Source organism: Seriola lalandi, unplaced genomic scaffold (assembly GCF_002814215.2).
Source record: "Seriola lalandi dorsalis isolate HSWRI2012SDOR001 ecotype SW California unplaced genomic scaffold, Sedor1 jcf7180002054748, whole genome shotgun sequence".
Taxonomy (NCBI): domain Eukaryota; kingdom Metazoa; phylum Chordata; class Actinopteri; order Carangiformes; family Carangidae; genus Seriola; species Seriola lalandi.
In genome coordinates, this window is record NW_019525301.1 from 3,552,347 (window position 1) to 3,569,895 (window position 17,549).

At 41.0% G+C, this 17,549-nt stretch overlaps 1 protein-coding gene across 1 annotated transcript in view; it reads right to left on the reverse strand.

Annotated features, from left to right (window-relative positions):
• The window catches only part of aldh1l1 (aldehyde dehydrogenase 1 family, member L1), a 28,323-nt gene extending 21,340 nt beyond the window's left edge, over positions 1-6,983 (reverse strand). The window contains exons 1-6 of the mRNA XM_023424713.2: positions 6,824-6,983; positions 4,891-5,029; positions 3,065-3,299; positions 2,811-2,976; positions 1,000-1,101; positions 567-656 (exon numbers count right to left, since the gene is read on the reverse strand). Coding sequence (XP_023280481.1) covers positions 567-656; positions 1,000-1,101; positions 2,811-2,976; positions 3,065-3,299; positions 4,891-5,017 — 720 coding nt within the window. The 5' untranslated portion in view covers positions 5,018-5,029; positions 6,824-6,983. The remainder of the gene's footprint in view (positions 1-566; positions 657-999; positions 1,102-2,810; positions 2,977-3,064; positions 3,300-4,890; positions 5,030-6,823) is intronic.
• Between the last annotated feature and the right edge of the window lie 10,566 nt (positions 6,984-17,549).

Genomic DNA, 17,549 nt, shown 5'->3' on the forward strand with positions numbered 1-17,549 from the left:
TAATTGGTAGCAACACCCAGATCAAAGTCACGATCACCTGTTACAGCATGATGTGAACATAAATATTCTATTTGTAATGATGGTAAGAAATCACCATTAGCAAGTAATTAGTCATTTCACTCCTTGTAAATCACACTCAGCTTCATTTTGTGTTCTAAGGAAAGATTCCTTTCTGTAACATGCACACATTAATAAGTCATTCATTCTGACTCCTATCAAGCAGTTGTGTAGACCAGTTTTCATGTCCAGATAAACACTGGAGTTTTGGACACATCCGATCACTGTGTTAACGATTATCCAAAGAATATGACTGCATTGTCTGAGTCACATCTGTTTGTTCTGAAAGGATCCTTTTGAAATAAAAGCAGTTCTCTCAGTCCAAAATTGTATATACTACCATATGTGATGTATACTTTTATAATCATACATGATATTGGAGCAGCTCTAAAATATATAAAAATACTCTCATTTGTCTAGATTCTTCTTCAAAATTATACACAGCAGCAGTAAGAAAGAAAAAAAATTGCCGTAATAACTGATTATCCAAAAATACAGTGTCCTGTTACCTGCCCATCAACCTCTGCCCAGGCACCGGGGACTTTGTCGTTTCCTCTGATCCAGTTGTGGAGACCCTCAGCAGTCTGGTTCCAGTCAATCTGCCAACAAACAGCAAAACCGTTATGATTACCTCTCAAAAAATCTGAATGAATCAGACTGTGACTTTTCACTTCCTGTGACTTCACAGTTCCTCAGTCACAAAAGTATTTTCTGTGGTCAAATGGAACCTTTAACGTCCTGAAAACTTTAATCACCAGGTGAGCATAACTGTCACTTTTAAAGTCTGTGTTCATCAGTTCTTTGTTGTTCCCCTGAAATCAACTCATGTCTGCTGAGAAATCATCAACTGCACCGTGGTACACTGAAGAATGCCACAGACTCTACACATGCTTTCTTATAAACAAGCGGGTCTAAGTAGTAGTGATCTGTGCGGATCTGTACCTTAGAATTTTCTTTCTTCTGGATGCACTCATATGTGGCTCCCTCCTGTGGCTGGGTGACCCTCGGCGCCTTCCCTTGTGCAATCAACCTCACTGCGTCCACCTGGAACCAGAACAATGTAGTTCAGTTCACTGAAGCAACACATGACTGCTATCTGTATGGACTTTGCCATCACAGTGTTTGTCATGTGGAAATGGACTTCTGGCGTCTGAAGATAGAGAAGCAGGAGGATCCATGACATGATTCACTGATTGATTCACTTGTTAGCTTTACCTACAGCATATGTCGTCATCGTGACTAGTAAAGACTCTATGAGGGAGATGGAGGGGGCTCTCTCCTGGTTCCACCTATTAGTGTTGTTAATAAAAAGAGAAAGAGTTGCTCATATTTTGGACTGTAAATGACAAGTTTTTATTCCTGCTGCTACTTAAAAGGACCACCTCAGTAATTTTGAATTCAGTTCACATATAATTTATTTCACAACTGACCATTTTGCAAACAAAAATCTATCAATATACTCATCAAAGTTGTGTTGTGTTACCCACAATCGTGTTGATGTATGATTAATTATCCATTAATCTATGTGCTGATTGATTTAAACAAGTCTGCACTGCTACTTCTCCCAATAATGTAAACAAAAAAGAAATGCAAACTTGATGTTTTCCATGGATAAAAAACAGAGGGAAAGGGGGAGCGAGAGAGAGAGGGAGAGAGAGAACGAGAGGTCTCTCCTCTGGATTAGTAACAGCGAAAATGCATCATTCATAGACGAATGTCTTAATAACAAGCAGGGTTGGTGGGAGAAAATGTGCAGGAGAACTTTTATGTTGCAACAATAAAAAAAAAATAATAATTTTCTTAATTTCTCAAATACAGAGAATAGAACTGATAATAGGACTGAGCTTATTGATACCCCGGTCTTAAAAGATTAAGCCCCAGGGCCGTTTAATACCAGGTTTTGGTACCCATCCCTAATTACATCCCTGTTTATCCAGTCAAATAAAATATGAACCATTTGTGTGACCTTTGACCTTTAGCCACCAAAATCTAATCAATTCGTCCAAAATCTTGTTTTGTGAGGTCACCATGACCTTTGACTTTTGACCTCAATCCTTGAGTACATTGTTTGTGCCAAATTTGAAGACATTCTGTCAAGGAGTTACTGAGATATCATGTCCACAAGAATGTCCAAGTACATACGTACATATGGAGGGACAGATGGACAACCTAAAAACAATATGCCTCCGGCTGTCGCTAAGTAAAAACTGTGAACTGAACTTAAAGACTGTCCTCCTGTAAAAAGTAACCCATAAGTCGTTTGTGCAACTGAGGTGGACAAAGTCCACAGCTCCATTCATAAGTGTTCAAAAGTACATTTTTATGTCACATGTCTGTGATTTTTCATGTTGTGGAGTTCTGCCCCCAGTGGCCAAAACAAACCAAAAAAAAAAAGATTCATGCAACTTTAATTGTAAATTATGTAAGACAAGAAACAACAGTACAGCTACATCAAACGCAGGCTGAACGCAGACTCAACTGTGAATGACATCTGTGTTTATTGTATGGTGGTCAATCCTACAAGATCCAAAGTCTACTCTTAAATAAGGCACCATGTAGACAGACTGAGCTGTTGATACATCCTACACACAGCTGTGCCAGATGACCGACTGTAACCTCCGAGGAAAAACAAAAGCATGTTAAACTTTAACTATGGCAGGTGATCGTTCTCTCTCTCTCTCTCTCTCTCTCTCCCTCCTTAACTCGTGTTTTTTTTCCCCACCCATAATGCCTTGCTCCTTCACCATACTTACTGTGCCTTTGACCCCTTCTGGAAACAGGAATCTCTTGTAGATTGTGTTGACGGTGTCATTGGGTTCAACATCGCACTCCCTCTGCAGCAGGATCGGCCCGGTGTCCAGTCCATCATCAGCCCAGAACACTGTGAACCCACCCTTTTTGTCACCATGGATCAGGGTCCTGTATGGTCAGAGACAACACGTAAAAGACTGGGCATGTGATCTGTGGTTTTGTTTTTGTTTTTTTTACAGGAGGACAGACTACTCACCAGTTGATAGCAGAGGCCCCCCTGTGGCGGGGCAGCAGGGAGGGGTGGTAGATGATGGAGCCGTGTTTGGGGTGGTCGATGACCTCCATGGGGATGAACTGGGAGCAGAAGGGCAGGACGTTGAGCTCGGCTCCCGTGGCCTTGTACTGAGCCACCACCTCGGGGATGGCCTGGCCCTTAACACGCCAGCGGGGGAACTTGAAGACGGCCACACCGTCCTTCTCGGCCTCAGTGGCTAAAAGAATGATCAAACTCTTAAATTGTGTCATGCAAAAATGGTTTTAGTAACAAAGGTAGATCTAAAGATGATATCATCAATGGAGGATTAATCCGATTAATCCGTTTATTATCAGAATAGTGAATGTTGTTGTGAATGTGAAATGATTAATCAGTTATCAATTCTGGTATCTTTACACTTTGAAATGTAAGGCTGTATATGGAATATAGTCCAAATGTAATGTTGCATTCAATTGCAATTTTGTAAAGATGGTGAAAACTACACCTGCTGGTGCTGAAGCTTCAAAATAAAACTTTTTTTCATATTATCAAAAGAGAAATAAATGGGAAATAGTATCAGAGATTAATGGTCTAAGAAAGCTTTTGTGGTGATGTGTGTCACCAGTAGTAAACAAACAGGAATGATTCACAACACCAAGAAACAAGAATGAACAAAAACATAAAATGGTGATAAAATAGTGCTGCACTGGCACGTGGGTTAAAAGTTTGAATTGTTTGCACTTCTGACTGCACCCAAAATTAATGTCATTTTGCAAACTGTGCAATACTTTTTCACATGTGGGATGTAAAATTTCAAAAGCTGGATTATAGGACTATGAAAAAAGAATTATTTTGGCACTTATTGCGATTTCAGTTGGAATGGTCGTTTTTGCATTTTCAATTTCACTGAAAAAAAATGATGATAGTGTGATTTTCGTTGGTTCTTGTACCAAACAAACATGTTCCTTTACGTCTGGAGAATATGATTTGTGGGTCGGGGCGTCTCTGTAGCAACACAACACTTATGGTGCTAACAATGAACAACAATGTGACACATTTGATCTTTATTATTTGGATATTGCGCTTGGCCGTATTTCAGTTTCACGTCCACAGTGTTTCACACCTTCAGAGCCAGATTTGAGAAGGTTTTCAGCTACGAAGGGAGAGTCCGACAGAAAACCTTCAGATGACTTCAGAACAAAGGAAAGCTCATGAAGACGAGTGACACTTCTCATTTTGACAAATGAGAAGAAGACAGGATTCTTTTCTCGACAAACTCTACCTCCATCAGAAACTTGTTAGCGAATACTAACCAATCACACTTCTTGCATGACTTTTCCCCGTGAGCCATATTTGTAGCTGCTGTAGCCCTGACATATAGTTACATTATTTAGGCATACCACAGCTACAGCATGAAACAGCTCTGAAGTCTATGAAGTCTCTGTGGGTGCTGTAAATCCTTAAGGTAGAGGTTTAAATTGATCTTAGCCGAATACTAAGAAGTTTGAATTTATAGTTTAAACTCAAACGGAATTTTATTGCCGTAGATTGTCCAGATATAAAGATGATGATAATGTCATCATCTTATCTTCTTATCATCATCTCTCTTTTAGATAAAATTTTTACAGGAGAGCTACTTTGAGTTTTTGGACGACCTGAGTGGCAAAACCAGTGGTGTGACGAGTCCAAACTTCATTTGGCACCATCATGAGTCAATACAGGACAGGTGTGCTAAAAATATAGCTTATTTTGTTTGGATACTTGTTCAATATTTCACTCTAACTGGTGGTAAATTCCTTGTTTGAGGTCCCAGTCGGTGCAGTTCTCACCCAGTGGGTCAGCCTTGCCATCCTTGTCGGGGATGGTGAAGACTCCTACGATGGTGTGACCGTCCTTCCTCAGCTCCTTGTACACCTCCTGGCCGAACAGGCTCTGACCAATCACTGCAATCTTCATCCTCACACCTCACTGTGGAGCATTGACACACACCAGGACAATTAGAACGAGGAATCAAAGTAAAGCTTTGATTACACAGCACATTTCATTCCAGGTGGAAGCACAATGTGCTGCACAAAGCAAGAATTATGGTTGCAACCGCAAAAACTATGTGGATAGTGTGAAGATAAAACATTCACATGAATGATACGTATGAATTAAAAACCATTAAGAAAATAAAATATTTAAGACCAAACCACCAATCAGTAAAAAAGATTTTGTAAATGAGAACAATTAAAAAAGTAGGAATGAAATGTGATTAAATAAAATAATAATTAGTCCAATAAAACTAAGACATATAAAACCAATCAAAGGAATAAAAGTTAGATAAATGGTCAATTAAGAGCAGAAAACCAGACGACTGCAAAGCACGGCTAAGATGGAAAGTGTTCAGTTCAGATTTAAACGATGATAACGTAGCACCAGCTGTAATATGATCAGGCAGCTTGGACTATAAAAGCTGAAGGCAGTTTCACCAGTTTTTGTGGAGACCCGGGGAATAACCAGACGGCCTGTTCCAGCTGACCGGAGGGGTCTAAGCGCCGTGCACCATGCATTAAAATGATAAAAAATCTATTTCCTAAAATTTACTGGAAGCCAATGTAACAAGCTCAGCACAGGTGTGTTTCCTCTTTCTAGTTGAAACTCTGGCAGATACATTCTGGAAGAGCTGCAGATGATCAAGATGTTTTTGGGATATTCCTGTTTGATTATCTAATTTATTTATTTCAGGATTTATTTCATAGCTGTATTTATTTGAGCAGCTCTTTGTTGTTTTTATCACTTTAACACAGAAATGTATGAAGAAGAAGACTATGCACACATTGTGCAGATATGTTACACAGGCACAATATAAACTCAAGTTTGCAGTTTATTAGGAACACCTAGCTGAGACTGCAGTCTGTTACAACAGTCCTGCAGTGAATCCTCCTTATAATGTTGACTATGTATTGAAATGACTTTAGACAGGTGCTGATTCACCTGTATGATCACTTTGGAGGATGTAGTTTGTGGTGCTGTTGAGCTGTATATAGTCTTCCCTCACTGATATGAACTGTCCTTGTAACACAGCACAGCTCAACAGTACCACACACTGCAGCCTCCAGAGCGACCAGAGTTTCACAGGATTCACTGTAACTGTCACAAAGGTCGGATTCATTGCAATCTATTTTTCAGGAGGCTGTAATGTATTTTAGATGCAGTTGCAGGTGTTAGATAGATACTTATCCTCAACATTAAAACACTAATATGATACAACCATAAATATATATAAGGTACATATGTACATATACAGTCCATAAACAGTAAAAGTGCTCAGTAACCGTGACTGTCTGACAGTTTATTGACCCTCACTGACCCTGACCAGAAAGAGGCGGGGCCTGTTTTCCTGACAACCTGCTCTAACCAGTCACGTCTTTCACTGCGGCTCCTGCCTCTGGTTTCAGCCAATCACAGGCACAGAGAAGTTTTACAGCTTTTGACAGTCCATTTACAAACAGACAACTCAAGTTATGAGTATGAACATTAATCTTACTAATATACTCACTTATTATCGCCACCACACTTTACAGAGTCATGTGCAGCTATACTGTGTTAACAGTGATGGTACTATCCACAGATGTTGCTGCAAACACCAAAAATCCCTTGTTGCAAACATACTCAATCTGTGTGTGTGTGTGTGTGTGTGTGTGTGTGTGTGTGTGTGTGTGTGTGTGTGTGTGTGTGTGTGTGTGTGTGTGGCAGAGGAGCAATTAGCACCGCACTCACATGAATAAGCTTTATGCACCATGCACAGAAATAAGAGCCAGAAGGAGAAGGTAAAGCTTGGTGCGTCCTGTCCACGGCCGGCAGACCCACTGCTCCTCTGCGTGCCTGAAAAGAGCGAGCGGGCGGAGACTGTCGCTTTTAATTTCCTCCCGTCGGCCACACATGCAGGCTGCCCAATTACATAACATGCAACCAAAGCAGAGCGATTGGACAGGGAGGGCTGCGAGTCTGCAGGGGACGACCTATCAGCTGCTGAAGTCTCTGAACGAACCCAATGAAATGTCAGCTCTGATAAATCACTGCATCAACACAGCAAACATCGACTGTGTCTGTTTTTTTCCCCCCCTGCAATATGCTCATTTAATTCTACTTTTGAATTTGTTAAAAAAGTTTAATTTTGCATTGACCTTCTTGTAAATGTATCACCACAGGAAAAAAATCTGTTGGCAATGACTCTTAAATTCTATATGTCCAAAGTTTTTGGTTAGAAATAGCATATCTGTAAGTACTGAAATAATAAGTTCCATTGCTACAATCATCTGGTTACACACACTGTTCCCAAAGATCAAAGTTTACCTTTCATGCTAAATAAATAGATACATAAACAAAACTATAGCATTATTGCTGCAGCCTTTAAGTTTTTCTTTACTCCCACTACAGCAGCAACAATAAGAACCAGAATTATGCTCATTTGCTCATTTCAATAGACTCAACAGATTCAACAGACTCAGCAGTTCTGCTGCTACAGTCATTCTCTATATGACCAGAAGCCTTTGGAGGCTAATGTCAGCTGATTTTATTTTAGCCAACCTGAGGCTGATGTTGCTGCTCACTGACTTTAGTTAGCACTCCTCTACTTTCAAGTTGTGCTACTGTTAAACTGCTCAGTGCACAGCACTGACTAAAAGAGGCTGCTAGTTTTAGCAATTAAAATGAAGCAGTCTAGAGATGTGTACCACTTTAATCTCTATTTTCTCTACAATTAGCCAAATGATAGAGATTGTTCTTTCTAGGAAATGTTGGAGATTATTCAGAATTTATAGACCCTGTAAAATAAAGTGTTCCAAATTTAATCAAATGAAAGCAAGTTTTTAAGATTCAAAAGAAACAAAGTAAACTGATAAAAGTAGGTTTTGTTAATTGAGCTTGTCTCCTTCTAAAACATATGTAGCATTACTACAGTACATCTACTAGCTATTTATTTCAATTTCACTTCAATTTTATTTGTATAACGCCAATTCAGAAAAAAATTAGATATTATAGAGAGAATCCCAACTGCTCCCATCATGAGCAGTGGAGCGCAAAAACAGACTCAGGGTGGGCGGCCGTCTGACTCGACCGGTTGGGTTGATAGGAGAGGAAGGGGGGAGAGAAAAGAAGGAGGGGGAGAGAGAAGAGAGAAAGACCAGGAACAGATAGATATAATGCTATAGTGATGTTGGGTAATGCAATAATAACTGTGTCTCCACACTGGTTTAGGTCTGTATTGCACGAATACTCTTTCTCATCAGCAGCCTGCACATTAAAACAAGTTCTGCAGGGACACAGATGACACAGTTACTGCAGGTCATTTATCAGCCATAAACTCTGAAAAGGTTCATTGTTGTCCACAGACAACTATGTCAAAACTTCCCGATCCATGACAACTGTTGCACAAACTGTTTGTCGAGCTGTTGAAAGTCCTGGCACCACCAAGTCAAAAGAGACATGTGCAGAGTGAAATCTGTCATATGTCTTCTGTTAGTTTACTGCCATGGCTGTGCACACACACTCAAACACTGATTGTAAGGTTGAGCAGTAATAATGACTGTGACCAGTGAGAAGACACAAGACTCATAATTCCCAGAACTGATTCACAGATAAAGAAGAATTATTAAAAAGTCAATAAGTAACTCTGGGGGTGATAAGGTTGTTGATGTTGCTCCTGTTAAAAATAATGGGAAAGGTCAGAGGACAGGAAGGTCGAAGCCTGCCTGTTGACAAAGGGCAACAAAACACTTTAGGTTTCAGCTTGTAGACAGAAACAAATGTTGTTTCACCTTTTTTTTTTTTTGCAAGTTTGTTAAATTTCCAGTTTTCTACTGCATTTTCTCATCAGTTCAACACCTACGATTTGTGTCAGTTTAAGGAATTTTCCATGCAGAGCCATATTAAAGAAAAGCAGAGCTTTCAGTCAAAGAGCACTGTCTTCTTTACTGTCCCTTTGCATCATGTTCAATGTCTCATGTCAGAGGTCAAACTATCGGGGGGATTGGCAGCGTCTGACCCCCCTTGTTACAACTTGGACACCCCCTCATGTTCAGGGGGGTTGAAACATTAAATATCCTACCTTCCTGTAATTGGTTGTATTACAATATATAATGGCGAATGTCACTGACTGACTGGCTGATCATATTTCCACCATTGGTCAGTGTGAGAGGAAATGTTGTAATTTCTCCTCCGCTATTTGAAAGCTTTTGTTAAACAGGAAAGAAACTGTAAGGACTGTAACACCTGCGCTCACTGAAGCACACGCCTGTGCTGTACAGGGTTTCCCTTTCGCCCTGGAGAAGAAGTTGACCCCCCCCCCCTACTTTGTCAGAGGTTATATACCATCTCCTCATGGTATAATGGAGCACATTGTTTAGAGTATTTTTTAGCATTGTGAGGGCATTTGTGTGTGTGTGTGTGTGTGTGTGCGTGTGTGTGTGTGTGTGTGCGTGTGTGTGTATGCGTGTGTGTGTGTGATGGTTATCGGTACTGGTTGGTTCTGGTTCTCACTAATCAGTCAAGTTAATGATCCACTCAGCGTACACTAACCTGACCATCAGACCAGCACTGCAGACATGGTGATTGGATGGTTTCAGAGTATGTGTGTGTGTGTGTGAGCAACATTCATGTCCTCTACACTATGTTCACACTGCTAATATTAAAAAACCTTAAACAAATAAATATAATAATTCATTTTAATTTTAGTTTTTTTGGTGAATAGTATTTTAATACCACGTCTTGTGGTCGTTCACCGTCACTCATGCCAGTATCAGCTGGATGAATTCTGTATCTTGTTGTAGAAGTGATGCTTTTGTCGTTCCTGTTTTCATCCACCAGAGGCTGCACTCTACCATAAAACAGATGAAACTCAGGCTCCAGATCCTGTGTCGAAGACAGCAATAGTACATACAGTACATTCGGTCGGCTATTATTTGGTACACCAGCCTGATACAACAGTCGTGTGACAGATCCCACCTTCACTTACTGATGTTAAATATTCACTGGCATTGTTTCAGAGAGGTGTTGAGGAGGAGGATGTGCTTCGTGGAGCCGTTGGACTGTGTTGCATTATACAGAGAGGTGCTGCTGTTATTTAACCTACCCTCACTGATTTCAATGGGGTGGACAAAATAATAGAAACACCTGTCCACGCAACTGCATCTCAAACCAAAGCCCCCAGAATTATTGTAAAGTTTAATCACAGTTCTAAAACAGTTTCAGTCATGAAGGTATGGTTTATTATAGTAGTGTGTTAGACTGCATTAGTTTTAACTAGGTGTACCTAATAAACTGCCAACTTATTGTTCATGTCCATGAGCTAGTTAAAAGGCTGGTTCACCCAGATTTTGGTCTGATTAAAGGATTACTCAGACCTATGATTGACAGGAAGCTTTAAAGAACCCCTGATTATTAGAATCAGGCTCATAATCTTTCCGCGGTTTTTTATTTAGTTGTTTACTTTCTTTAATTTCTCTGGGTTGCTTTATTTTTGTATGATGCTTGTTAAAATACAATCATTGAAGTGCAGAAAATAATGCACCATTATCGTAAAGTAACACAGATTGGTGCCAAAATACACTAATCAGTCAACATTTACCTTAAGAACAAATGACATATTATAATACTGGGTTTGACCTGTGGTGCTGCCCCTCAGATTCTCCCTGTTATGTGACTGAATACGTGCACAAAGTGTTTCATTTTACTAGTAAAATTTAATCGAACTAATGAAACACAAAGACGACAAATATCTCCACCAAGTCTTTCACACGTAAGAACAGATGTAAACTTTTAAATGGCTTTTATCACTCAGCCTATAATCTGAACTGGAAAGTTTCAGCATTGTTGCAATGAAGTGAAATAAGATTTGGTTTAATCACATCAGTTATAAGTCACTGCATGTTGATCCAAATGGATTCAGTGTCCCGTCCCTATTGAGCATAATAAGCGCAAAAGAGCTTCACAGTGTATCTGTATTCTGGTGTATCAGATCGACACAACAGATAATCCTCCATGGCAACAGATCAAACTCTATCTGATGATGACTGGGTGATATTAACCTCTAGTAAGTGGAGCTTGAGTGGAGTTTGCTCTGAGAGTCTGAGTAAATAATCCTGATGCTGTCATCAAACAGTTTTCATAACTTGAACTAATGTAAACTTTTAAACTGTAGTAACATCTCTTGACCTGCCAAAAACCAGACTGCCTGTGTTTTCCATTTCTCTATGTGTTGGCAACATGTTGGCAGTGAAGAGGATGCTCTGTACCCTGCAGCGCAGCCAGGGGCTCCACAGATCCATCATGCAGATTAAAATTCTAACTTGTGTGTATGTGTGTGTGTCTATCCTGATTGGCTGAGAGTTCTCTGTTGTGTATCCTGCAGTCTGAGTGTATTTTCACACCAAACTCAGACACCACTGCTCCACCCTGAGATTCACTGGCTATAAATACACGCTCTGCAGAACGTGTCCTCCATCAGCCTTCCTGGAATAACCTGAAACACCTGGCCCCCTACACACACATAGACACACACACACACACACACACGCACACACACACACACACACACACACACACACACACACACACATCAGTGTTGAGAGTAATTAAAAAGTTAATGAAAAGTCAACAAACATTAACAAAATTGCAATTTGAGTGCTTCTCTTCAATCATGATTTGAAACAGGTCAAGGAGGAAATTGTCTCAACAATGTGAACAACTCATTTTCATCCACTTCCACAGCAGCTGAACGGATCACTGCCAGTCGATAATTGCAGCATTTGAACAACTCTCACACAGATAAAGAGCAAAAGTCGGTGTCGATGGGGACAACATACCACTGCCAGTTAACTTGCATGAGTGTGTGTGTGTTATGTGTTGCCATCCCATGACTTTCTGCCTGAAGCCTGGTTCAGGCCGGCCATGTTCACCTTGGCAGCGGCTGCTGGACTGGCAGGGCTGGCAGTCGCTGAAAGCACCACGAGGTATAAAAATAATATACAGCCCAGTTAATAAAAATCCCAGGACGTTGCCAGGGGTTCGGACCAACAGCTTACGTAAGCCCGTCCTGTCACAAAGCCAAGGGGAATAGAGACAGCTGGGTGGCGAGGTGGTAAGGCCTGAACATTCAACTTGTACTGAAATAAGATGAGACAGTGAGAACTCCCTTTACACATCTAGGTCAGTTTACCAGTCGTACTCAGCCTGTGAAAGCGAGCCTGACAAAATGACCGTGATGATGTCATCTGGCTACCCACTTGAAAATGTCAAAAATGTTGACGACCCACATCCGAACCCCTAAGAATACGAGGCCTCTCGGTTTTTAGTTTAAAGATAAGGATTGAACTGAAAGCAGGGGAAGCTCAAGCTGTCTTTTTTATTTGACAGAGGAGAGATCGCTTCTTCAGATCATTTCACTTTCTGTCTCTTGACTCTGTTTCCTTTTAATGCTTCCTGTTGACTCTCCAGTTTTTGGCGTCAATTAAAAAACATTAGATTTTTTTCATTATTCATGAAAATTGTTGTGTTTTGCAAATTATTTCTCTGCCCACTTGCAACACCTAGACAGACGTCTGAAGTCATCTGTTGCACAAAGCGGTTTAGTACTTCACTATCTTAAGTCGGACTGGGGTACAATAAATTCTGGGTAAATTGATTCAAAATTTTAAAATCAAAAACAATGGCCGACCGTATCCTCGCTCCGTTTACCCCCCAGCAGTTTGTCTTCTGGAAGAGTTCAGCAGTTACAAGGACATTTTAATTGGGAAATCCAGTGAAGAGTGAAACAATAAAAAGAGAAACCTAATTTGGAAGTTGGAAGATTAAAGAAACCCCTAGAGGCAGAAGTTACAGACTGTGTGATTAAAGTGTTTGCAACCTACTGAACATAAGGATTATGGTGGAGACGTTTCAGTGGATGTTGTGTTACTCTTTGAGACTCTGAGTCACCATTGGACTCTGTTGTAGTTGCCGTGAATCCAAGCAGACTACAGCTCCCTGCACAAAGGAGCACAGTTTGTTGGTGATGTATTCCTTTCGGGGGAACACATTTACACTAATTTTCTCTCTGAAATCTTCGGTCTGATACTTGTCTCCGCAGTGTCTCCTCTGTTTTGTCTCCTCCTTTTTGCTGAGACTGTTCATTGGACATTGAGCTGTCAGCCTCAGCATGTGTGGTTTTCCAGAGGCCTGCTGGAGAAACAGCAGCCAAGCATTCCTGGCTTGCATGATAACTGTAGATGAAACACTTGGCCTTTGCGCTGCTTAGGGACAGTGATGAAAATACTTCCCATCCCATCATTACTCCTCCCTCCCTTGTCCTCTGTGTTGCAACATTACATGCTATTGACGGGAAGTTGAGCTCTCTTTTGAGTGAGCTAACAACGTGTGTCTCCTGTCAGGAGTCAGAGCACAGTTGCTCAAACAACTCAGTTTATGCAGCTAAATTTACTGTACAAAATATTTGTTTCTATTTACAACCTGTATAAAGCCAGGCTGTGTGAGTGGGCAAGTACATACTGTATGTTGACCGCTGTGAACCATCCACACACGATTAGTCAAAGTGACCGCTAAAAAGCTGTTTTGGAGTTTTTTTGTTTTTGTTTTTGTTTAAAAGCTAAATGTAGCTGTCCTGGTACTTTGCAGGAAAATCGCAGCACTTCCTTGAAAATGTGATGATGTTATAAAGTGTATTCTTCTCCATTTAGTATAAATATTAATGATGCTGTAGTTATTATTTTGCAAAAGTTTTAATGTTGTAATGACTTACATTATGGAAAAAACATTCAAAGCCTCAACTCAGATAGCAAAATAAATCTCATACTTGGGCCGAATGCTTGTTTTCTTCTTACATGCTTGGTTCCACGGCCCGAATCTGGCCCATACACATCACGATCGTCCAATGCTACTTCCACATCAGGACCAAATCTGGCAAACACACAGAAAATCTTAGGGGTAACAGCCGGAATCTGCCCAATAAGGTGCAGGTTTTGGAAGCAGAAACCTGAGCTGCCTTCAACAGGTGGAAGTTGCACCCCAGTCAGCTAGCCTCCCGTCAGAAAACCTCTGGCCTGTTTCCCAGTCGGCTAGCATCTGGCCTGCTAGCCCGTTACCACTAGCCTCTAGCACCCCAATACAGCTGACATCCCATCTGATCCTGCGCCTAGGGTTTCAACCAATGTCCTGCCTGTTCCTGAGTCTGTCCTGGCCTTTGTCTCATCTGCTCCTTAGTCTGTTCCTGAGGTCCTATCCTACTTCTTGCCTGTTTCTGAGTCGGCCATCCAGAACAGTGTCTTTCCTGTTCCTGGGTTGGCTTCCTCATCTGTCACCGTCTGCTTCCCAGTTCCCCTTGGTCCCTGTCTCCAGCCCTCTCACATCTCCCAGGCCATGTTCTCCCCTTCATTTCCCCAACCTGTCATCCTTCATAGCAGGCATACTATCCCTGCCATTCTGTCTCATGCACAATAGTGACATATTTTAATAACACAATACACTGCAATTCAAAACCGATTCTAAAAGATTTGATTTATTCATAGATTTAACATTGATTTGACTCATATATGAAAGTAAGTTTAAATATAAAAGTGTTTCATTAACATTATCATTAACACCAATATTTCAACAAGAATCAGCATCCACTGACTGATTAGCTGGAGCTCATTGGTCAGATATGATGATGTCAGAATAGTGAATGGAGAGATCTGACAGCATGGAAAAGTAGAAGTGATGGATAGAAATAGATCATGGATATATAGCCAACATTAACCCATAGAGGAACAAGGCGAATGTTAGGGAAGTCATCTTCCTTATTGAACTCTGGCAAAAGCTTCATTTCAATGAGGAAAGAACAAATGAATAACCTGAGGTAAATAACCTAACAGAGAGAGTTCTGGTGATTAGACCCCTATGATGTGAAGCATCTTGATTTAGTAAATGCTTAATGATAAATAAAAGCATTCTTACGATGACGAGGGTGATCAACTCTAAGAACAGATAGAAATAGCACATAATGTAGGAGGACTGAGGGGAGGATTAGATATTAGCCTGCAATGAAGATTAGAGGCTGGGGGAGACCAGAGGAAAGATATAGATGTTAGCATACGGCCAAGGCTTGAGGCTGATGTCTGTCAGAGGATAGAGAGATGAAGGCTAGAAGGTCACCAGAGCCTGAGGAGAGGATTTGATGTTAGCCTGCAATGAAGGCTAAAGGCTGAAAGGCCAGAGGAAATGATAGAGCCAGCAGAACAAGAGACATAGGTCGAAGAAATGAATGTGTAAGGGTTGTAAATGAGTTACCATCACCAGCTTTATGCATGACTTACCTCGTGGGTCATAAGACCTGAGAGAAGCAGTGAGGATATGGAAATTCCCTGCAGTGCTGAACCTAACCTGAAGGAGTGGCATGAGTACTGCTGAGGGCTGAGACCACATTTTTAAAAGCAACTGTAAGTATTGAACCAGGACTTAGACATGGGAAAACTATTAAACGTTAAAAGACAGTTAAAACTCCCTGCCAGTCGGACCCTTTACTGCATGTCTCAAAATAAAACTTCAGTTTATTTTGTTTGTGTGGTGAAATGGGGGAGAGATTGTACAATGAAAAAAAAAAGTGTCCCTAACTATTGCCCGTCAAACAGATGAACTTTTTTGTTTGCATGATGATGTCAGCTGGTTGAACTTTGGAATACAAGCCCATATGTACATATGTATCTATTCCTACAGTATATCCTAGGCTGGTGTGTTGTTTTATGTGATTTAAATGCAGTGCCATCCATCATGTTATCGCAAATAGTCATCCTGTGTTGGTGTTGACACACAGTGGAAAACAGCTTAATAAATCATGTACCACATTCCTGGTTGGAAGTTGTGAGTTTACAAAGCCTTAAATAACACAGTTGGACTGTGGTCAGCTGCTGGATGTTTTCAGTCTACATGTCTGTGGACAGAGGGTTTGCTTGGAGCAGTTTTTGGACTGGAATCTGGTGTAAAAAAAATGCACTGATTCCAGCCTCACTGTGATGTGTTCTTTCTGTTTATTTGCTTGGCAGAGCCCATGAAACGAAGCTCACTTTCCAAGCTCCAGATCTGACCAGGGATGTTTCTCCAACTCACCTGGGGCTGGTTTTCTGACCCAGTGCTCCACCACACTCTTAGCACATGTTTATTATTGACATGGAATGTATCATGAATCCTGCCTGTTTGCAGATCTAAAATTGGTCTCGGATGATGAAGAATATAGTTTGAAGTTAAGGAGAGCATAGCACATTGTGCAAGCCGTGGGTTACCTGTGTTTGTTTGAGAAAAGTATTAAGGGCCATGCTGTAAATCAACACCAGAACACTAGTTGCTGGGCAGGGATTCAAACCCTCGACCACCTGCAGAGTCCATGAAGAGTGAAATAGGGTCTGGTGGGACCATCATTTAACATCCCTGCACATAAATATGAGCCTTCGGGACATGAAGTGATTTGCAGCCTTCCTCTGAACACACTTTGTCAGAACCTCAGGGAGGCTGAACAAAAGAGGGACAACATTTGTTGTCAGTTTAGCTCTGCTGTCACATGAAAGCAGTCCAGTAGATTTATGGCACCTCAGCACAGGCGGCCATGTGCTGGAGGTATGCTGCCTCATGTGGATGTGCATACTGAGCAGGCTTTCACTGCCTCGGCTTCCTATTTCAGATTTGAGTTACCTGTCCTCTGCGGAGAATGACCCAGCTGCCTCATCCAGTTTGATGTGTCATTCTGGAGACTCGTTCGATTCTAGTCTCAGTTACAGTAAGTCTGTGACACCACAGCCGGTTGCAGTCAAACTACGCATGATATCCCTCTGCATACATTTATGATTTATTGTGAAAATTCAGGGAGTTTGATAGGAGATATGTGAGAACTGTTTACATTGTAATACATGTGAATTTATCTTTGCAAGCGTCATAGAAAGTCTGCAAGGTGCTTCTGCGAGAGAAGCACCTTGCAGACCCCCCAGTGATATTACAAGAAGTCTTTCAGCTGTTAGCTCGTCTGGCAACAGATGCTCCAGTCAACCAGCCAGAAAATATCTGAGTCCAGGATTTGGACCCCCCCCACCGATTAAGACTTAGACCCACACAAAAGAGGTAAAAACAACAGTTTAGAGGGTTTTATCCTTCTAACCTGTAATTGTAAATATTACAATATATTTCCCATATTCATGTCTGAAAGAATCTTGTAATGCGATTTCACACAGCCCTAAAGGGAACCATATCAATTCTTAACATTGATGTTAGCTGAACATCTCGTCCACCTGCCTCACTCCATCAGTGGCTCACATCCTCAAGTCGTGCAAGTTAATTGAGACATTGTAGGTAAATGTAGATAGCAGAAGCTAACTATCTAGCTTGTTTAATACACTTTACTTTTTTTATCTTCATAGTTTCTGAATTAGATTGTATCAAGTATCGTAGTAGTATATGTTGACCCCCCCAGTTGTCATTGTATATTTCG